At 42.0% G+C, this 23,750-nt stretch overlaps 1 protein-coding gene across 1 annotated transcript in view; it reads left to right on the top strand.

Annotated features, from left to right (window-relative positions):
- Positions 1-23,750, top strand: part of DAPK2 (death associated protein kinase 2) — a 73,451-nt gene that overhangs the window by 8,146 nt on the left and 41,555 nt on the right. Inside the window, exon 2 of the mRNA XM_030578984.1 lies at positions 2,365-2,462. Coding sequence (XP_030434844.1) covers positions 2,386-2,462 — 77 coding nt within the window. The 5' untranslated portion in view covers positions 2,365-2,385. The remainder of the gene's footprint in view (positions 1-2,364; positions 2,463-23,750) is intronic.

Genomic DNA, 23,750 nt, shown 5'->3' with positions numbered 1-23,750 from the left:
CAGACTACTGTACCCCTTTCAGGAGGCTGATTTATCTGACATACCCCCAAGTTTCACCTCACTTAAAAACTACTTGCTTCCAAAATCAGACATAAAAATACAAAAGTGTCACAGCACACTAGTACTGAAAAATTTCTTACTTTCTCGTTTTATCATATAATTATAAAATAAATCGCAACCCCCAGGTTGAGAAACACTAATATAGTATATTGTGCAGTATAAACAAGTCCATTGTCTGTATGAAATTTTAGTTTGTGCTGACTTTACTAGTGCTTTTCATGTAGCCTGTTGTAAAACTAGGCAAATATCTAGATGAGTTGATCAAGTGTCAGAGGGGTAGCCGTGTTAGTCTGGATCTGTAAAAGCAGCAAAGAATTCTGTGGCACCTTATAGACTAACAGACGTTTTGGAGCATGAGCTTTCGTGGGTGAATACCCACTTCGTCGGATGCATGTAGTCTACGAAAGCTCATGCTCCAAAACGTCTGTTAGTCTATAAGGTACCACCGAATTCTTTGCTGCTTTTATAGATGAGTTGATGTATCCCCTGGAAGGCCTCTGCCTGCCCCCTGCGGTAAGTGAACTCTTGGTTGAGAATCACTACCCTAAGGAACAGGATCCGTGATCTTGCACTTTCACTTGGTAGGTGGCAGTCTCTGAACTGAGTGGACAGGTAAGAAAAGCAACATTGTGCATAAAAGAGATTCAGTCAAGGGGTCAGCTTTTGGGGGGATATTTAAAAAAAATAGAATCCATAGGGCATTCTGATCAGTTTTTAACAACTCCAGTGTCACACTTTGGATTTTGGACCAGATAGCAAGTGTGAAAAATTTGGATAGGATGTGTGTGAGGGGGAGGGGGGGATAATAGGTACCTATAGAAGACAAAGCTCCAAATATTGGGACTGTTTCTATAAAATCAGGACATCTGTTCACCCTGCTTGGGCCTAAATTTCTTCCCTAATGAGACTCACTCATATTAGCATCATCCTTTTAATTTTATTATGAAAACTCTTTGGGATGAAACACCTGCGTACGCAGGAATTTGAATGATATGAATACTTTATAAAATGTTTTCCAGATCGGCTTTTCCGTTCCCTTTCACACAGCAGCTGCCTCAAAAATGTTGTAATGTAAAATGAAAATCCAGGAGCTCTGTGTTGGAGAATTCTGTTCTGTATAGGTTCTTACACTGCCCTCATTCCTGTAGGTCTGATCACCTTCCAATCGTGTCTTAAGTGATGTAACTAACATCTGTCACTTGTGGTTTGTTCTTTGTGTTGTCCTCCACCCAAAAAAAATTGGGAGCCTAAAATGTAATTCCTATCCACCAGAGCATCCCTGGAATTTGAACCAAATACCTCTAGCACAGAAATTAAGGACTATTCCTCCTAGGCCACCCAGCCACTTATTTTTCTTGTTTACCACCCTGTCAAGGCCCTGTGATTTATATTACCATAACTTTCCTTTGGGCAAGACACCCCCTTCAAAATCCATCACTGCTCTTAAAATAGTCAGAGGCAGTCACTACAGAGCAATGTGAGGCGCTTCTGATCCTGAAACCCACCAGCATCGGGCCCTTCTTCTGCAGATCTCTCAGACACTGCTACCCAGGAAGGGAGTGAGCCTGGGAAATGAACCTGATTGTATCTCATGGCTGTGCAGAGCAATAGGTACGCAAGTTCTGAGCTGCCCTTTGCTGCTTTTTCCCCCTGTTTGAAATGACTCATGTCTGAGAGGTGCCTGGAGACCAAATCCCTCTGTTGATCTGCACAGCAGTAGTGCAAGCTTGCCCATGCTGCCCCACCAATGTGCTTCAACACTGACCATCTCAAGCAGGAAAAAGGAATTTCAGTTTCCTGGCCCACTCTATCCTCAGCCTTTCTGCTGAAACTGCCCATGTGGAGGCCAATTTTGCTGATTCTGATGGGGTTTTTTTGCTTTGCTAATGTCCCTGATCTAGCAAAGCAGCTAAGCGTGTGCTTAACTTTTTTACACATGTGACTAGTCCCATTTAAGTCAATGGGTCTTATATCCATGCTTTAAGTTAAGCATGTTCTTAAGCACTTTGTTGGGTGAGGATCCAGGAGCTTGATTCTGCATGGTGCTGTACACTACTGGAAGCCAAAAGGAGTGGAGGGTACTCAGCACTTCCCAGGGTCAGTTCCTGGCAGCTGGACTCAGACCACCACATTTATTTCAAACAGTCCACAGAACAGCCATCAGGTGATGGTAACTTTGAACGTAATGAGCTGGAATAGATTCAAAACGAAGTGTGTTTTTAATGATTCTTTGGTTACTGTGGTTGAGCTTGTGCTACTCTTAAACTGCACAATTAATTTACCATCTTTGTATTTATATTCCAGTCACATTATCTGGGTGCATCAATGAGGAGTCCAGGGATGGCTGTGTTCAAACAACAGAAGGTGGAAGACGTTTATGAAATTGGGGAAGAGCTAGGAAGGTAAGCGCATACACATGTCACCAGCACACTTCAGAGGGTGACAGATGCAGTGATATTTGCAGTATCTTGTAAGAATGAATGAATTATTTTACTGGTGTTCTGCTTGAACATAAGAACGGCCATACTGGCTCAGATCAATGGTCCATCTAGCCCAGTATCCTGTCTCTGACCAGCCTGTGCCAGATGCCTCAGAAGGAATGAACAGAACTGGAAAATTTTGAGTGATCCATCCCTTGTTGTCCAGTTCCTTTCTCTGTAAGTTGGAGGTTTAGGGACATTCAGAACATGGGGTTTTTTCTTCAACAGCAAACATAATATTTTAACAAAACAAGCATATGATGTTAGAATTTGTTAAACATTCAAGTTTTTAAAAATCAGGTTTGTTTTTATTAAAATTGTTTTTAACTAAAATAGTTAAATGAAATATTTAAAAAAAAGAAAACAAAAATTTAAGACCTCAAGACTTCTGGAATATGCTGCTCAAACAGTTTCAATTTTGTTTCTACTGCCTGTCCCTCCCTTCTCGCATTTATCTCCAGACTTCTTCTCCTTGTCCAGATCTAGTCTATCCCCAACAATCTGCTAGTCATTGAACTTTTTGAAACTTTGCACTTTTAGAGAGAGGTAAGGGATTGACTCTGTGTATACAAATTTGCAAAGGGACAATAGGGTTGAGGTCTGTTATTTCTCACCTCTCTATATTTATTTATTTATTTATTTTAAAACATTTTTACTGTTAACAAGCATGTTATCTCTGGAGACACAAATCCACAGTTTGAGAACTGTAAAACTAAGCATCTCTGATGGTATCTTCTAGACTGAGTCCCATTAGGTAGATAGAAAGATTAACCTAAATAATCTATACAGAAGCCCCTGGAGCCCCATAAAATTGGGTCTCTAATCCATGAACTATTGGAACTCATTTACACAACTTTTCTTAAACATTACATGAATATATTGTCTCATACTATAGATTTAGAATTTGTAATCCCTATTCCATGATGAGCTATCTTTGAGCTATAATGTATCTTAATTAAAACTATCTTTAGATAGGCTTTTTCCTCAAAAAGCATTTTATTAAAAAAATCCAATTTAAATTAAAAAAATCAATTTATTTATTTATTTATTTATTTTAAAAAAACCATTGCTTTTTATCCACTCTGAGTTGAACAGCACAGGTCCCAGATAACTGGTGTTATTCCCAATATATTACAACAGAAATATATTCTTTAGCATAAATTTTATTTTCAGTCTTTAGAAAGTTTCTCTGTTCCAATCCCCCTATTTGCTTTCTAACATGTAACACAATATAGTGTTTCAAAAATCAAATTTTAAGGGATAGTAGTTAGCACCGTCATATCACTTGCAGTCTTCAAAGGACTTTATGGGTATTAAGTACCAATGAAGTATTACTATCATTGAAATCAATGGGACTACTTCCATGCTGATAGTTAAGCATATGCTTAAGTGCTCTGCTGGATGTGGGGGCCTGAATGAGGCAAGTCTCCTCCACTAAATTTGCACTTTACAGTGCACTGAATGCAGAAAGCCCACACCTATAAGAAGATCACATATGCAGCTAAGTTATCGCACGGCCTGAATTCCTGCTGGACATCAGGCAGTTATCTCTGATAAATGGCTGTGCATCTGCATACTGTGTTCTTCAAAGGCCCATAAGTTAGTCACATTAAAAGTCCTCAGTAAGGGCTGTTTCCCTGCTGTCACAGATCTACAGGATCAGTGCTATGGCCCCTGCTTTGGAATGGTCTCTAGGAGGAAGCCCTTTGGTGTGCCACGGAACTCACTCTTCCTCCAGGGTAGTCCACACAGCTTCACCGCCTCCTTAGACTGGACCTCTGGACCTGAAGCACTTCTGCTTCACATTGTGAACTCCAGTCAGTGAGTCCAACAGAGACAGACCTGTGATGGAGACTTGTGGATTTTTTAGGGATCAGTGCACCCTCCAAGCATTTGCAGTGACATTCACACAGCATTATCAAAAGAGTGGGTTTATTAGTCATCTGGAACACAGCACAGGAAGTCCTTAGGCTAGCATAGAAAAATGAAGGTTAAAGAATAGTTCTTTCTGGTTAACGCAGAGCCAAGCCAAGCTGAAGTGAACCCCGTTGTTCAAGATCCATCTCTCTCTGTCCATCTGAGTTCCTTTGTCAGATGCCCAGGTGTGCCCGACTGTTTCCCACAGCCCACATTAAACCCCCACCTACATCTCTCCAATCCTTTGTTCTCCAGGTGGGGAAATGCTGCTCAGTCTCCTTGCTGAGAGGCAGGGAAGTCCATATCCCTTTGGGTCACTGCTTGTCCGGGCAGTTGGATCTGCCATTGTATTCTCAAGAGGTCCACTAATATGGGGATTAAGGTCCAAACAGCTAGGTGACATCCACACCTCCATCTCCTAGCTTGTCCCGAGAGCAAACAGTCCTTTTCTCCCCACAGGGTAACAATGCAGCATAAAGAAGAAACTGAGACACACACAGGGTTCGTAAAAATATTTTTAAAAATTCTCACTTAGTCACACCTGCCAAATCTTTATCTTCACCCCCAGCTATTCCAGTGCTCCCATTCTCCTCTCTCTCAGAAATGCTCAAACATTCTGTAACATCTTAACTTTGGGCAGAGACTGGATCTGGGATATTTCAGCTTGGAAGGTGAAAATTTGTGACTGAAATGTCATTTGTGTGAGTGTGTTTATAATGAAAATGCATAGGTGACCTGAACAATAGCCATTGGTATCATTCGTGTTTTAATATTGTTTAGTTCTCTACTCAATACAGAATTTTTTACTGTATCTTTTATATAGTGTCACTTTATATCCTAGTATTATGTGCTGTAGTTGTCACAACGTTGTGGGTAAAAATCGGCATCCCTTTTTGGTGTGTAGCAATCGCTTGACCTTTCATATAGTGGCACCATGATTATCTGACAACAATATGCAGTACTTAGACTTTGGATCCAAAACCATGGCCTTTTCCTAATGACCTACAGGAACTGCTCCAGTAGATCAGCCAGAAGAAGGAACTCCTGTATGTGAGCAAGTACTCTCAGCATATCGTAAGGAGATTTCATCCTCTGGAGCCAGGAAACGTACACTGCAAAACTATTCTAGCTAACATTTTAGTACATTTTTTACATTTGACTTCTAAGTGTTCTGAATTATCATGATTAGTTTCCAGGGGAGGAAATCTTCTCTCTGTGCAGATGAGAAATTTGGGTCTACTTAGCGAGGGTTGCAACAAGGAAAACTTGTTCAGTGAAAGACTTTAAGGGATAAGCCTAGACTCCGAGTCCTTGCTTTTCTGTTACCAATTCAGACTTTGTAAGTAAACAATTTTAACCTGTAAACAGTCATAGCAGGGGAGCTCCACATTGGTTTTGCTTTTTTATTCTTAACAATTTCAGGATGTATCCTTGGAATTATAATGCATATAATATCACACTGACTTCCTGTGCTAGCTTTATTTTCACTCTTTCGGATCTTGTGAGGGTTTCACAAACTTCTTGTTCCAGCTATGGATTGAATCTGTAGTTTGAGCTGGTTATCATGCCTCTACCTCTGAGCAGTAATTACAGGATCTGTGACAAATGATTACTTGCTTTATTGTAAATAAAGTAACATAATAGACATGTTCCAGCAACTTTAAGAGAAGATTTTCTTTCCGTGCTTGCTGATGGAGCTGTTTGCCAGTAGCTACTTTTAATTATTTTGCATTTGCAGCAGCTTTCAATGCTGGCAGATACAGGTGGATAAAAAGATTCATTTACGGTGTAGTGACAAGGTAAGTCATTGGCAAAAGAAAGAGCTTTGTATGAAATGTAATCTCCATGCTTTGGCAGTTGTTAAACTTCTAACTATCTCCTTGACTCTATTATTTATTACTTCAGAACAAAAATCTTCATGAACCTAGGGTTAAGATTGTTCCAGTTCAGATTCAACCAGCACATTCAGTAATCCAGGGTGTTGCCAGTAAAGCAAACACACATTTATTTGTTTATATACACATCCATTTAAAAAAGGCAGCACTTGTCCTTTGCTCTAGGCGCTTCTCTGCAAGACTTAAATATGCACCAGTGATATGTACCGCTCCCCACAATCATCAGTCAGCGCATGCACAGCAACTGGCCATAACCCCGCAGCTGAGGATGTTCACAGCCACAGCAGCCTCAGCTAGCATAACTTTCTGCCTGAATATGCTCGCTAATTCCACAGCGAAATCCCTTTCAGCTCTAATGTGGAACCATTCACAACGTACAAATCACAACAGCCTGCCTCGTTTACTGGAGCAGCAGATACAGTAATATCAGTGGAGCCCTTCATGTGCTGGGTGCTGTAGCAGTAAAGGCTCTGAGCTTCCCGCACTCTCAGTTCCATAGCGGGTCCCAGTCTCCCCAGCTCCTGTGCACAGAACCTCTCCTTCCCTTTTCCTTGGCCTCTTGCGCATCCCTGTGAAAGCTGCCACACCCGCTTCACCCGTGCTGCCCAACTTGTCCTCGTAGGGCAACATGCAGAACACAGCTGATCCATCAGGCAACCCGGGAAAAATGAAGAAGCTGATGATACTTGATAGTTCCATCAGGCTACACCTGGTGAAGCTAGAATAGATTATGCCAAATAAGAGGAATAATTAATTTTGATACAAATACTTTCAAAGAGGCTGCCTTTAATATGGATGAAGTTTAACAAAGACAAATGCAAAGTGCGCCACTTAGGATGGAAAAATGAGTTTCACACATACAAAATGGGAAGAGACTGTCTAGGAAGGAGTACGGCAGAAAGGGATCTAGGAGATATAGTGGACCACAAGCTAAATATGAGTCAACAGTGTGATACTATTGCAAAAAAAGCAAATGTGATTCTGGGATGCATTAACATGTGTGTTGTGAGCAAGACACAAGAAGTCATTCTTCCGCTCTACTCTGCGCTGGTTAGGCCTCAACTGGAGTATTGTGTCCAGTTCTGGGCACCACATTTCAAGAAAGATGTGGAGAAATTGGAGAGGGTCCAGAGAAGAGCAACAAGAATGATTAAAGGTCTAGAGAACATGACCTATGAAGGAAGGCTGAAAGAATTGGGTTTGTTTAGTTTGGAAAAGAGAAGACTGAGAGGGGACATGATAGCAGTTTTCAGGTATCTAAAAGGGTGTCATCAGGAGGAGGGAGAAAACTTGTTCACCTTAGCCTCTAAGGATAGAACTAGAAGCAATGGGCATAAACTGCAGCAAGGGAGATTTAGGCTGGACATTAGGAAAAAGTTCCTCTCTGTCAGGGTGATTAAACACTGGGATAAATTACCTAGGGAGGTTGTGGAATCTCCATCTCTGCAGATATTTAAGAGTAGGTTAGATAAATTTCTATCAGGGATGGTCTAGACAGTATTTGGTCCTGTCATGAGGGCAGGGGATTGGACTCGATGACCTCTTGAGGTCTCTTCCAATCCTAGAATCTATGAATCTGTTATCAGTGTGCGCGTGTGGAGACTGGAGTTTGTGGTGATAGTGGCTCTTTAGCTAAAAGGGACCCTAGAAAACTGAGAGTCTCAGGACCAAATTTTAGGAAGGGCTGGTCTTTCAATGTTTCCTCTTTCAAAATGAATATATGGGGTTTTGTCAGGGGCAGAGAGGAAGAATGTGTAGAAAATTCATTTGTTCTAGGAAGAGTTAGCGTGTATAAAATGGAAACTAAATTGAGTCATGCTCTTAGTATAAATCTTAATACATCTTCAGCTCTAGGGTTACGACACTACCAATGCCTCTGTAACTTGGAAAAAGCAAATTGACAGATGCTGCTTAATGAGGATGCATTGCACTTTAATTCTAGAACTCTGGATCAAGTGAGATGTTTTGAGACTTTAGCTCTAAGCTTTGAAGCTTTCAGTATATTATTATCTGAACTTGTCTGTTTGCCAGCAAAAGCAACTGTTGAGGAAAAGTCTGCAAAAAGTCATATTTTTGAATACATATATAAAAATCTCTATGTATATCTCTATATACAGACACAGAGATTTAGCCTTGTGCCACCTACAAGGTATAAATGTAGTACATTTGCTTATGCTAGAGATTAGAGAATATGACTTTTAATGCTTAATCAGATATCTATTTTTACCCATGCAGAACATACTGCAGAGTTGAGAGTCAGCATTTTGAGTCCTCCGTTCCAAGATTCTGTTGGTTCTTGCAGTCGGATGCAAAGCAAAGCCCGCATTTCTATTTTGAGCTCTCAAGATGAAGCTAGAAATAGCAGTTAATTGAGATGCTCTGTGTCCTTTCAATCCTGGAGGAGGAATCCCTGCCTCAGTACCCAGGAATCAGAGTTTCATCACCAGGATTCATTTCAGGGGTATATAAAAGGTTCTTTGACTTCTTAATGTCACTGTTATTCAGGTAATGGCAAATTGTGTGGCCCTTTTGATTCAGTTTGTTACAGTCCACTACAGACTGGCTGTGAGCATTTCCTGTCTGTTTTTTTGTTTCCTACTGTAAGTGTTGAACAGATGTGTTTGCAGTGTAATGGCAGATCATTCTAACCACACAGAGCCCACATAAATGAGAGAGGGCTTGACAGACTCTTCTGTCTGAAGCTGTGTGGGCTCAGTTGTCCTTTTTAAATTATATTGTTAACACTGTGCAGTATCAAAGGTGCATAAAGACTAGTATTAATAGCATCGATAGTGCAGCCTTCTAGAGTGGTTTGCAGTATTTATTCATTGATTTTAAGGTCAGAAGGAACCATTAAGATCACCTAGTCTGATCTCCTGCATAGCACAGGCCAGAGAATTTCATCCAGTGGTTCCTATATTAAGCTCATATCTTGTGGTTGAGCTAGAGCGAATTTTTAAAGAAGAGGTCCCATTTTGATTTAAAGGCTTCTAGTGATGGAGAATCCACCACATTTCTTGGTAAAATCATTCCAGCAATCACCCTAGAGTCAATACACACACACACACACGTATATATATCTAGATAGATAGATACACACAGACATACACATGTATTGTTTTATATTCAGGTAATCCATGAATCTTAATAATAATTCATTGCTAGTAACTTAACAACAGTCTGTATTACATACATAGTTAACTTATATACAGAGCATCTTAACTCAGTCAATCTATCCGACTAAACTAAAACCAACAGCCTCTTCCTGTGGCCGGCTCCCATGCCCTAAAGATTCTATTCATCCCCCTAAAGCCACAGTAACACCACAACACACGCATTCTCTCTCTTTCTCATGCACCCCCACACGCCTTAGTAATAGACATGAAACACTGGGGTATTAAATGCTCCAGGCCTGCAATCTCATTATCTCCAAAGGAAAAACAGCTAAAAGAAATTTGCACACAGGCAAAAGTGTTTTGTATTTTAATTTTAAAGACCACTGCTCCTCTGATTAATGGTTTTAAGGTGACAAGGGCTTTCCAGTATGTGTGGCTTTTTACACAATAACAACAACAACAAAATCAATGGAAGGGTGCATCTTAGTGTCATTAGACTGTCACCTAAATATGTCATAGTCTCATCCACAGGCTGATGATGTCATTTGTGCCCTCCTGACAGTATTGTTCCGCCTTGTATATTACGCCTATGGATCTATCTTGGTTGCAGAGGGTGGGAAGTGTGACGGGGCTCATGGGGAACCTTTGTCTGAAGTCTTTCCCCTAAGAAAGCGTGTCAAATACAGAGCACTGCAGGAACGGCAAAGCAGGGCCACCCAGAGGATTCAGGGGTCCTGGGGCAAAGCAATTTCAGGGGCCCCTTCCATAAAAAAAAAGTTGCAATACTATAGAATACTATATTCTCGGGGGGGCTCCTGTGGGGCCTGGGGCAAAGTGCCCCACTTGCCCCCCCCCCGCCCTCGGGCAGCCCTGCGGCAAAGGTAGGGACTTCAGGTGTTGTTCTGTGGTGCCTGGCATGAGTCAGGTCTCTGGGACAGTATCCATGCAGGGGCCCAGGATATCCTTACCATGGAAGGCAATTCTGGGGGAAGAAATCTCTGCAGATCCTGTCTCCTTTTTCCACCTCCTTGTTCGGTCATGGTGGTGGGGCAACAACTTCCTGCTCCAAATCTGATAGCTCTCTGAAAGACCCTGTGCTTCCAGCGGCCTGTCATTCTTGGCTTGGACCCTCCCAGTTCCCTGGCAATTTAAAGGGCCCCGGGCTCCCAGCCACCGCCGCTACCCCAGGGCTTTGCCAGTGGGGCTTTGGCAGCGATTTAAAGGGCCAGGGGCCCTTTTAAATTGCTGGCCTGGGGAAGCTGCCCCCTGCCGGTACACTGTACTGGACCGTACCAGCTTACTTTCACCTCTGGGAGGGTCCCTTCTTTGCACAGATCTAGGGGGCAGGAGCTAAGCTGGTGTCAGAAGAGGACCAAAACCAGAAGTTGCTCAGTATGTGTGAGAAGCAAGGAATGCTTCTGCCAACTTAGGGCTAGTAAAGACTCGGTTGTGTCTGAAATCCTTTGAGCAGGAAACCGCTGGCTGTTTGATGTGGCTGCTGATACTGCATCCTGGCCTATAAAGGGGCAGACGGATATGCATTCATGGTACAGGTTACCTTTTTCTGACTGGAGAAGCACATAAAGCCTGCTAAAGGTATGCACATCGGAGTGGTGATACAGCTATCTTATTCCTCGGTACCACATACTGCCCAGAGAGGCCAAGAATGGATTAGTCAGAGCAATGCTCCGTTGACACAAAAAGCTGTGCTGAATCCAATTGGGTCTTTCCTGCATTATCACCAGTCAGAGATGTGCTTAGATTGCAGACCTTAAAGGGATCAAGTTTGGCTGCACATGCATCCATTTCTCTGCATTTCTTGGAGAGTTTCAAACTGGGTTGGAGAAGAGAAACTTTGTCTGAAATCCTCACTTCCTGCATATTTGCCAGGATCCTCTTTTCATTCATTTTTCTTGTGTTTTAATTTGTGGAGCTAAGTTATTTCAAATGTCACTAACTGCCATGTTGCATCTGGTTCATTTCTTACTCAATCATCTATCTGTCCTGGTATTTCTGTTCAGAGCCTGGGAATGGACCATTATGTATCTTCAAGATGAACTATTTTCAGTGGGGCTCTGTTTAGGGGTGTAGTGGAAGAGGCAGTGTGTGCTACCTTGTCCTTTACAGATTAAAGTGTATGCCCACTTCTGGGCAGTCCTGAATGAGGGGGAAAATGAGACAAAAGATAGATTTCAGCATCAGTTCTCCAAATGTCTGAACAACAAAAGAGTTTAATACAGTACAGGGCAACAGAACATCAGTCATGATTTGCTAATGAGTTGAGCTGTTCAATCCCCATAATAAAGCTCCTAATATACTGTACTCAGTGTACAGTATCTCTTCTTTAAAAATTACAACCACTGTTTGTTGCCTTATTATCTTGCATTTTATTCTCTGCAGATTTAAGGCAGGATTGCTTGGCATCTCAGTTCCCCATCTGTAAAATGAAAATACCAATACTTCCTCTCCCCACGTGTTGCATGTCTTGTCTATTGAGATTATAAACTCTTCAAGGCCAGGACTGTCTCTTACTCTGCTGACATACACACCTAGCTCCATGGGACCCTCATCCTTGGGCACTATCATAATAAAATGATCAATAATAAGGAAAAGAATAAGACTCAGGTAAATGTCCATATCTTTAGTGCTGTGGAAATCTGCTTCCCTGTCAGTAGGAAGAAAGAGGAAACCCTCTATCAGCCTCCTGCTACCCTGATGAGCTAAGTAAAAGGTCATTCAGGGTGAACTAACAGTGGCTATTTCTCCTGCTTCACAAGAGAAACATGCTTGGCTTTATTTGAAAAGCCCTAAGACTGAAGGCTTGATCTTGTTCTTGGTTTATGCAGTCGCTTATTGCTAGATACCCTGAAAAACTGACTACATCACCATGCTCAGTAGCGGGTCCAATCAGTGCATGAGCTAGATTTTGTTCTTGTGGTGTCCAGCTGGGAACTGTCCTTTCATTACTGTATCAGCAACCTTCTTTCATGCTGCTTCTGAGTCTCTCTCCGTCTTTTTTTACTTGTCTCTGAACTGTGAGGTTTTTGATGGGAGATGAAATGTTCTTGTGGTTTTTTAAATGTGTGAGAACTAGATGACTCTCTCCACATGTCTCAGGTGGTAATGGAATTATTTCATTTCATTATACTTAATTTCTACACACAGTCATAGTTTCTGTGGAGAACAGACAAGTTTCTCTGCAGTTGAGCAAAGTAGTAGTGTACATACCTGATCTTCTGCAGAAGAATAAAACAGGAAATGTGCTCTGAAAATATACCCATAATTACTATAGGTGTTTATTTTGGCCAGCGTTGTTTCCTTCCATACTCTAGGTCAGGGGTCGGCAACCTTTCAGCAGTGGTGTGCCAAGTCTTCATCTATACACTCTAATTTAAGGCTTCGCATGCCAGTAATACATTTTAATGTTTTTTAGAAGGTCTCTCTATAAGTCTGTACTATATAACCAAACTACTGTTACATGTAAAGTAAACAAGGTTTTCAAAATGTTTCAGAAGCTTTATTTAAAATTAAATTAAAATGCAGATCTTATCAGTTTAGTGTGATCCTTGCCCTTGCTTTTCCTTGCTGAGTTTTCCAGTGTCTGGTGGCACGTATTTGGATACTTTAAGCTGCAGACAGGCTTCTGAATGATCAGTTGTTAAATGGCTGGAACCCCAAATCGGCAGCTGAGGTGAGTGGAGCTGGCGGCTGGTAAGGCTGAGCAGGACCGGAGGCCTGGACCCTGTCTGGCAGGGGGCCTGTGCTGGAAGCAAGGTGAGTGGGGCTGCGGCGGGGCCCCTGGCTGTCAAAGGGCCAGCAGCTGGAACCCCAGAGCGTCAGCGGGCTGAGTGGGTCAGCCCGCCCAGCGCTGGGGTTTCGGCAGTGGCCTGAGCATCTCCGCCAGCCCCCGCTCTGGGGTTTCAGCTACCGGCTCCTGCCATCCGGTGTCTCTGCCGACTGCCAGCCTGGGGTTCCTTCACCCAGGCCAGCAGCGGGCGCTGAGTGGGACCGGCAGTGGGACCCCGGCTGGCAAGGGGCCAGTAGCAGGAACCCCAGAATGGTGGCAGGCTGCGCAGCTCAGCCCGCCGCCGCTCTGGGGTTTCGGTCACTGGCTCCTGCCAGCTGGGGTCTCAGCCTGCTGCCAGCCTGGGGTTCCTTCCCCCAGGCCAGCAGCGGGTGCTGAGTGGGACCGATGGTGGGACCCCAACTGGCAAGGGGCCAGCGGCGGGAACCCCAGAGTGGCGGTGGACTGAGCGGCTTAGCCTGCCCCGCATGCCATCAAAAATCAGCTCATGTGCCACCTTTGGCACGCGTGCCGTAGGTTGCCGACCCCTGACCTAGGTGACTAGGGTAGGATCAACAGGATTGACTTGTATGATGACAACTGAAATGTTAATTGCTCTGAAAGGCCCAATCCCTCAGGCTGCTGAGTGCCTCCTGCAAAGTGCTAATTACGCTCAATTCCCATTGACTTCAACGAGCTTGATCTTTCAACTCTCTCTGACTTAGTGCCCTTTCCAGAGAAATTCAATACTCATTAAATAGACTAGAGGACATCAAACTCAGTGTTTTACTACTAGCAATAAGACCTTGAAGCCTGGCATATAATCAGTGTTTTAGTGACATGGTTAGCAAATATTTACTTACAGTAGTGAAACCAAAAAGCAGAGATAACTGGAGTATTCTACACATGGGAGGAGCCTGCCAACCCATGATAAGAAAAGGTGTCATAGGTTAAACACGTGTTATGCACAGATACTCCCCAGCGAACGGAGGGATGTAATTACTACTGGGAGAAATTTCCAGTAATGTACATTCTGGTCATAGCTTCAGGTCAGGGCTTTGATTTTTTTCTAGCTGTGAAAATCCTTCAAAGCAATATTTAATTCTTTGAACATTGGTCTTTTCTGGATGGCCAGCCAAATGAATACTAGGAAAGAGTGTGTGTGTGTGTGTGTGTGTGTGTGTGTGTGTGTGTGTGTGTGTGTGTGTGTGTGTGTGTGTGTGTGTGTGCGTGTATACACATACATATATGTATGAAAAATATATCTTGTGTGTGTTTGTGTATTAGGGAGTGGCTAAGATTGCACCCAGCTTCCATTGTAACATCTTATTTTAGCCCACCTATAACTTTGGCCTGGAAAATTGGTTTAGCCTGAAAATAGTCAGATTTACCCTGAAGGCAAAGGAGAATGTTTCTGCAAAGTCTGACGAGAATTCAGCAAGCTGGATTTGAATTACAGGTCAATAATATTTTTAGGGCTGTCAAACAATTAAAAAAATAATTGCAATTAATTGATTTCCTTTACAACACAGAATACAAAGCGTACAGTGCTCACTTTATATTATTATTTTTATTACAAATATTTGCACTGCAAAAAGATAAAAGCAATAGTATTTTTAAATTTATCTCATACAAATACTGTAGTGCAATTTCTTAATCATGAAAGTGCATTTTGCAAAGGTAGAATTATTTTTTTAACATAACTGCACTAAAAACCAAAACAATATGAAACTTTAGAGCCTATTTATCCACACAGTCCTATCTCTTGTTCAGCCAATCGCTAAGACAAATAAGTTTGTTTACATCTATGGGAGATAATGCTGCCTGCTTCTTATTTACAGTGTCACCTGAAAGTGAAAACAGGTGTTTGCATGGCACTGTTATAGCCAGCGTTGCAAGGTATTTACGTGCCAGATATGCTAAACATTTCTATGCCCCTTCAGTGCAAATGTTAATTACAATTCCTTGAAATCTCATGCAGTGGTAATATCTGAAGAAAATAGTGTGTGTGTGCGCGCGTGTATACATAGCCTTGATCCCAACTGAACTCCCATTGATATCAATGGATTATGTTTTTTTGGTTACTAATGGCTTTACAGGGAACAAGGTAGGGTGCTATGTATGAAAGAGCATGTTTCTCTCCATTGGTGGGTTGCAGTGCTGTAACTGACAGGAAACTGAAAAGTTCCTTTAACTCACATGGTAGAGGCCAGTGTGTTTGGAGCAGTAGAAGCAGGTTCTAGTTCAACTCTGTAGGTGTATGTGTTTTAGTATGGGAAAAGTAATAGCCTGCCTGTGGTTAATGTTAAAACCAGTGTCCCATTATAAGACTGATCTGATCAGGGATTAAATGGGTGTGCCTGCCCTGTAGCTCCCCCTGATGATCAAGCATGGCTCTGCTGAGGTCTTTCTCAGTTTCCCCTGCGCTCAGGTCCCTTTAAAGTCAACATAGTTTAGACATTCAAAACATTTCCCCTTTGGGGTCCAATTTATTAAGTCCTGCACAAAGTTTTTCAAAATAGAACACAGGCCTACAAAGTCTTCATCCCAGGTGTAGCTGGGCCCAGCTTACCCTCCCCCCCCCATCCCCCTGGTGTCTATCATCCCTTTAAGTTAATTTTTCCCCACCCCAGTTCCAAGCTGGGCACAACCCCACCACTCTGACGTTCTGTCTTTGCTTCTCTGCCAACATCTCTTGCCTGGAGTTTGGCCTTCTCCGCTGGCCTTCCCAGCTGTTAAGAACATAAGAACAGCCATACCAGGTCAGACCAAAGGTCCATCTAGCCCAGTATCTGTCTACCGACCCAGTGGCCAATGCCAGATGCCCCAGAGGGATTGAACCTAACAGGCAATGATCAAGTGATCTCTCTCCTGCCATCCGTATCCATCCTCTGACAAACAGAGGCTAGGGACACCATTCCTTACCCATCCTGGCTAATAGCCATTTATGGACTTAACCACCATGAATTTATCCAGTTCTCTTTTAAACGCTGTTATAGTCCTAGCCTTCACAACCTCCTAAGGTAAGGAGTTCCACAAGTTGACTGTGTGCTTCGTGAAGAACTTCCTTTTATTTGATTTAAACCTGCTGCCCATTAATTTCATTTGGTGACCCCTAATTCTTGTATTATGGGAATAAGTAAATAACTTTTCCTTATCCACTTTCTCCACATCACTCATGATTTTATATACCTCTATCATATCCCCCCTTAGTCTCCTCTTTTCCGAGATGAAGTGTCCTAGCCTCTTTAATCTTTCCTCTTATGGGACCCTCTCCAAACCCGTAATCATTTTAGTTGCCAGTTTCTGAACCTTTTCTAGTGCCAGTATATCTTTTTTGAGGTGAGGAGACCACATCTGTACACAGTATTCGAGATATGGGCGTACCATGGATTTATATAAGGGCAATAATATATTCTCAGTCTTATTCTCTATCCCCTTTTTAATGATTCCTAACATCCTGTTTGCTTTTTTGACCGCCTCTGCACATTGCATGGACATCTTCAGAGAACTGTCCACAATGACTCCAAGATCTTTTTCCTGACTCATTGTAGCTAAATTAGCCCCCATCATATTGTATGTATAGTTGGGGTTATTTTTTCCAATGTGCATTTCTTTACATTTATCCACATTTAATTTCATTTGCCATTTTGTTGCCCAATCACTTAGTTTTGTGAGATCTTTTTGAAGTTCTTCACAGTCTGCTTTGGTCTTAACTATCTTGAGCAGTTTAGTATCATCTGCAAACTTTGCCACCTCACTGTTTACCCCTTCTCTCCAGATCATTTATGAATAAATTGAATAGGATTGGTCCTAGGACTGACCCTTGGGGAACACCACTAGTTACCCCTCTCCATTCTGAGAATTTACGATTAATTCCTACCCTTTGTTCCCTGTCTTTTAACCAGTTCTCAATCCATGAAAGGACCTTCCCTTTTATCCCATGAAAGCTTAATTTACGTAACAGCCTTTGGTGAGGGACCTTGTCAAAGGCTTTCTGGAAATCTTAAGTATACTATGGCCACTGGATCCCCCTTGTCCACATGTTTGTTGACCCCTTCAAAGAACTCTAATAGGTTAGTAAGACACGATTTCCCTTTACAGAAACCATGTTGACTGTTGCTCAACAGTTTATGTTTTTCTATGTGTCTGACAATTTTATTCTTAACTATTGTTTCAACTAATTTGCCCGGTACTGATATTAGACTTACCAGTCTGTAATTGCCGGGATCACCTCTAGAGCCCTTTTTAAATATTGGTTACATTAGCTAACTTCCAGTCATTGGGTACCGAAGCCGATTTAATGGACAGGTTACAAATCTTAGTTAATAGTTCCTCAACTTCACATCTGAGTTCTTTCAGAACTCTTGGGTGAATGCCATCTGGTCCCGGTGACTTGTTAATGTTAAGTTTATCAATTAATTCCAAAACCTGCTCTAGTGACACTTTAATCTGTGACAGTTCCTCAGATTTGTCACCTACAAAAGCTAGCTCAGGTTTGGGAATCTCCCTAACATCCTCAGCCGTGAAGACTGTAATAAAGAATCCATTTAGTTTCTCCACAATGACTTTATCATCTTTAAGCGCTCCTTTTGTATCTCGATCATCAAGGGGCCCCACTGGTTGTTTAGCAGGCTTCCTGCTTCTGATGTACTTAAAAAACATTTTGTTATTACCTTTGGAGTTTTTGGCTAGCCATTCTTCAAACTCCTCTTTGGCTTTTCTTATTATACTCTTGCACTTAATTTGGCAGTGTTTATGCTTCTTTCTATTTGCCTCACTAGGATTTGACTTCCACTTTTTAAAGGAAGTCTTTTTATCTCTCACTGCTTCTTTTACATGGTTGTTAAGCCACTGTGGCTCTTTTTTAGTTCTTTTACTGTGTTTCTTAATTTGGGGTATACATTGAAGTTGGGCCTCTATTATGGTGTCTTTAAAAAGCGCCCATGCAGCTTGCAGAGATTTCACTTTAGTCACTGTACCTTTTAACTTCTGTTTAACTAACACCCTCATTTTTGCATAGTTTCCCCTTTTGAAATTAAATGCCACAGTGTTGGGCTGTTGAGATGTTCTTCCCACCACAGGGATGTTGAATGCTATTGTATTATGGTCACTATTTCCAAGCGGTCCTGCTGTAATTACCTCTTGGACCAGCTCCTGCGCTCCACTCAGGATTAAATCTAGAGTTGCCTCTCCCCTTGTGGGTTCCTGTACCAGCTGCTCCATGAAGCAGTCATTTAAAGTATGGAGAAATTTTATCTCTGCATTTCGTCCTGAAGTGAAATGTTCCCAGTCAATATGGGGATAATTGAAATCCCCCACTATTATTGGGTTCTTAATTTTGATAGCCTCTCTAATCTCCCTTAGCATTTCATCATCATCATCATCATCTGTTACCTTTGCCCTGCTGGTGTAGGGCCCTGCAGGAGTCTTCTTACTCCCTGAAGGCATCTGCCTAAACCTGCCTGCAGTGGTGTCCTGCCTTCCCTTAAGCCCAGTTGGGCATTGTACCCTGCTCCCTCTTAAAGGGGCCTGTCACCCGGTGGACATTTAAGAAGAAAACAGATCCTTTATACTTTCAAAATACCTTCTTAAAAAAAAGAGAACTCCTGATTTTAGATAATATTTAGGATTAGTTCTCATTGGCAATTAGAATATTTTCTTAAAATTTTGATTAAATTAAGTTCTTTTTGAGATTAAAAAACTTTAAAATGGGTCCTTTTCAGCATTTTGTTAGGGGCCTTGTTTTGTTATGCCAGAAAATTTGTGATCTGGACAGATTTTGACACTTGTTCATGAAAGAGGCAGGAATGGTAATTTTTTAAAGGAAAAAATATGGTTCAGAAGAATATTTTTATATCTCTGAGGATTTTTTCTAGAATATGTCCTTTTTATTTTAAAAGATAACTGCACACTAGATGTATTTTTGTATCAGGTACAAAGTAAGTAGAAAATGAGATCTACTGATCGTTAGTATACTATAGAACTGAAAAAAGAATGCTAATTATTTTAGTTTAATTTCTTCTAAATTAAACTATGGTGAGAAATGTTAAAAGTGAACACTTGACAATTTTTTAAAAAATCATGTTTTCAAGAAATCCAATAAAATAAGTACTGCTTAAAGTTGTACCACCCTCAGAAGAAAATTTATTTAGCAAAGACTTTTCTTTCTAGGAATTTGTAAGGATGGTGTTATATGAGTACATTTTGTGAACTTAAGGGTAAAAAGCATTTTCAGGATGTTGCAATTATCCCAGAGCCAAGCAATACAAACCCAGGAAATTTAGAGTTGAGGTTACATTTAAAAGAAATTCAGACATATTAAGGTCAGAAATTCACAATTAAGGCTCCCAAACACCTTTAACACTGCCCTTAAATCCATTCAGTATTCAGAGTCAGTGCTTAAATTTGGGGATGTTATCTGTATTTTTCATGCAAAGTACAGAGGTTGACTCCGTGCTTTAAATGCATAATGGAACTCTACCTTAACTATTGAGTTGTAGTGTTGGTGGCCTATGATATACAGAAGGTCAGACTATATGGTGGTCTCTTCTGACCTTAAACTCTATAGCAGTAGTCCCCAACCTTTTTGTCTCGCGGGCGCCAGACGAAGGACCAGGGCAGCGGTGGAGCATCTGCCGAAATGCCACCGAATTTCTGCAGCATTTCGGCGGCGACGCCTCTCGATGGCGTCACTTGCCGGCAAGCGGTGTCATTGAGAGGCGTCGCCGCCGAAATGCTGCAGAAATTCGGCAGCATTTCAGCAGATGCTCCACCGCCAGCCAGGATGCGGGTGCATTTAGATGCCCTGTGGGCGCCATGGCAATTGCCATGGCTCCCGTGGGCACCACGTTGGGGACCCCTGCTCTATAGGTATATGAACATTTCACACTAAACCTGGGTCTGTGGGACTGAGGCCTTGTGGACTCAGTGTTTCCAAGACTGTGCTTGAGTGTCCAAACTGTGTTGTAAACCTGAGTTTACAATTGCTGGACCTGGGTCTCACAGCCATGTTGCATCCATACGGCACTATGCCGACCTTCTAACTTGGGTCTGCAGCTTCACCTGTGTCTACACAGCAGAATGACAGGGCTTGGAGTCAGTCACAGTGAGACTCTGATTCTGATCCACTCCCCTTGCAGGGTCCTATGACTTGGGGCCTATGTGCTTGCTGACCTGAGTTTGATTTGAGCATAGACAGAAATGGGGCTTGGGCTCAAACCTGAGTCAGATCCTGGGCTTAATGTGCAGTGTTGACATACTTTAGTTGTTACCAGCACCTCTCTAATATTTTGCTACTAAATCCAGAAGAAATTAAGTGTTTGTAAAGGGAACAATGCAGGTGTGGCTTGAATTTAGTGCTGGAGCATTTCTAACATTTGGATCTTTCACCACCATGTGCGTGGTTGTGATCAGGAGTCTACATCATTCGTTCATTCTGGATTTTCCTTCATTCATTCTTGTTTATAACATACTTAAGTATGGCCTGTGGGCTTTTAAAGCATTTTGACAGATTTTCCCAGCTAGTTTTCAGTGTCTCATTTCAATACCTTGCAAAATCTGACTTGATGCGACAAGGAAAGAACAGAGGAAATTGAGGGAAGAATTGGCTCTTGTTTAATGCTTAATAACAAGGTCATACATTGATGCTAAACATACCAGCTCTGTCCATGTTGTGTCATTGAAAACAAAAATATGATCATAGCCTAGAGACCATTGTTGAGTCAGTAATCATCAGTAAAGCCCAAATTCCAATGTACTTGTGAAACATTCATGTTACCACTGAAAATTAAACAAGCTTAATTTTAACCTCTTTTTTTTCCCTCCCTGCAAAGTTATTCACTTCAGTTCACAACTGTTGGGAACAGAAACCATTGGGGAAATATATAGTATAGCATGTTCCTTCCATGCTGTTTGAAATAATGAAATACTAGTAATGGGGCAAGTCAAAATAGTGCAGCCCATTGAATAGATAGTGTTAGAAGCACTGAAGAAATTATTAGTGTGTCTGTAGATACTCATCTGTGATATTCAGGGATTGATCTACTTTGGGAAACATCTACTAATCATTGGCATTATCCCATACCAATACATTTGAGCCAAGGCAGGAGTTTGATATGACAGCCAAGCCCTGCAGCCAATGATGACTCAGGGAACACTTTAGAGGGGAGAGAAGTTTAAAATAATTCGAATAGCTAAACTAGCCCTGTTGCTTGAAGGTGTTGCTTGGAGTAACTGGTCCATGTTTAGGGAGAGATCAGTAGGCTGTGTTCCTGATGCAACTAAACGCCATCCCCTCCTCTTTCAGATGAATGGGGAGCAAGCTATCACGCTACCCATGGACTTTGCAGGAGGTGGTTTTTGGAATAACTGTTTGCCATATTCTTGCATGAAGGAATCCCCAGGCATAGGATTTCCTACACTGGAAGATACACAGTGTATGTTCCTTTTTAAAGGGGTCCTCATCAATTCATTAACTAAAGAATCCGTTATGGAGCTCTCCACGCTGTTTGTTCAGGGCTACCTTTTTCTCTTCACAGTTGTTTCTGTGCCTGTCAATACTCTGCCACTGGATGACAGGCAGCCTTCAATGAGGGTTCAGTGTTGGTCTGTAACTGGATGCTAAGGAGTTTGTCAGTTTTTTCCCACCACAGAACCTGCTATTTTCCCAGGAAACTAACTCAATATTGGTCTGAATATCCCATCCTATGTGCTCAGAGCAGTGGTAATGAGAGATTTATTCCCCCACTGCCACCTTAAGTTTCCTCCCTTCTGCACTGGAGCTGCAGAGGGAATAAACAGCATAGGTGTTGTGCTGTCCTGCTACCTAGGGTGGATTCTCATCAGCTACTTGTAACAGAGAGATTGTAAATGAGACTAGAAACTTACACTGAGGAATAGAAAAATCCCTGAAAAACAAAGAAATTGGCGGCTTAAGGAAATGTGCTTACTCTAGGTCTTGTGGATATTTCTAAAGACTTGAATTGTTTGCTAGCTTTTTAAAAAAATTCTCCTTTCCTTTCACTTCTGCCTGAGCTAGCTCTGGCCCACGTGAACCAAGGGGCTGTTGATAGTTGAATGTCTTTTCATAGCGCAGCATTGGTTCTATCTTTTCTGCTCTCCGGTGCATTATATAAGTGATGCAGCCTGTACATGTTAAACAGTTTTTGACCTTTAAAGTGGAGGTACAGAAAGATTATACTAAACCATTACACAAATATTATCTATACACTAGCATGCCCAGCCTAGCAACAGAGAGAGATTACCCCTATCAATCCATCCATTACTTCTAAAAGTGTCAGCTCTGATCTTTCAAAATTCTCTGGACTCTTAGTTGTCATTCCAGTTGCTGACATTCTTCCTCATCACTTACTGTGATTAGGGAAAAACATTGTAGTATGCATGTTTTATTTTTGTGCTTGAGACTATATAAAATACTTGTCAGATTATCAGGAAATGGACAGAATTGCTGGACTAGTGCATATTACTGCAGCCTGTGATCTACTCCTGCAAGTTCAGAAGTTGAGAAGGGCCAAATCTGTTTGGTCATTACCTGGTTGGGAGACTTCCGAGAAATACCTGGCTACTAAAGAAAATGCTGCTGGTGATTCAGTAGGTGGCACTGTTCCTTCTGAGTCACGATTCAGGCAGTGTCCCAGTGTGGTGTTGGGTGTTGTGTAGCTGAGTGCTATAAAGCCAATATCCCGATCACTTAATCCGTGGCACTGAATAACCCACAGCATTGCTTAAAAGAGCTGGTGGTATTCGCCCCAGTGTCCTGATTTAAATTACAAATGGGTAAGGCTACGATTTTGGCATGGAAATTTTTAGTACCTTTCACAGCACCACTTTATCACTGGAAAAAAGTGATAAATCACAGAAAGTTAACCAAAGGATGTAATTTTTGCTGCATCAACATACGTAACATCAGCATACATAAGAACACAAGTGATACGCACAACTGAACCACGCTCCCACCTTAATTAGACTTCTCTCCAATGGGGTGGGGCCCAGCTTCCCTCCTGCTCCCCCTTGGGTGTGTGATCTGGCACATGGGCACAGCCCCATTCAGATTTGTGTCAACAGCTCCCCATCAAGGGACCACTGGGTCAAATCTGATGCAACCTCATGTGCCAGGTTGCCATGACATTCGGTTGGGGGACCTTCTCCCTCCTAGCTGGCCCTACCTCCCAGTTGGTGCCCCTGCCAGTGGTACACACCATTCATAATATGTATATGGCTGCTGTCACTACTGTGTGTGTACACAGCTAAACAATTACCTGTACAGATTTGTATTGACTTCAGCGCATGACATGGACTGCATTTTGGAAGGGCAATGAAGGGAGTACCTAATCAAATGGGTTTTACAGCCATTTCCAAGATCGTGTGGCCTCTATTCACATTCACAATTTCCATGGCCTCCATGACAAAATCGTATCCCTATAAATGGGTAATTTATATACTGCCTATTCAGCTTACTTCAGTGCTTCTCTTTTAA

The sequence above is a fragment of the Gopherus evgoodei genome, chromosome 10 (assembly GCF_007399415.2).
Source record: "Gopherus evgoodei ecotype Sinaloan lineage chromosome 10, rGopEvg1_v1.p, whole genome shotgun sequence".
In the NCBI taxonomy this organism is placed as follows: Eukaryota; Metazoa; Chordata; order Testudines; family Testudinidae; genus Gopherus; species Gopherus evgoodei.
This window is presented reverse-complemented; position numbering and strand designations above follow the sequence as displayed.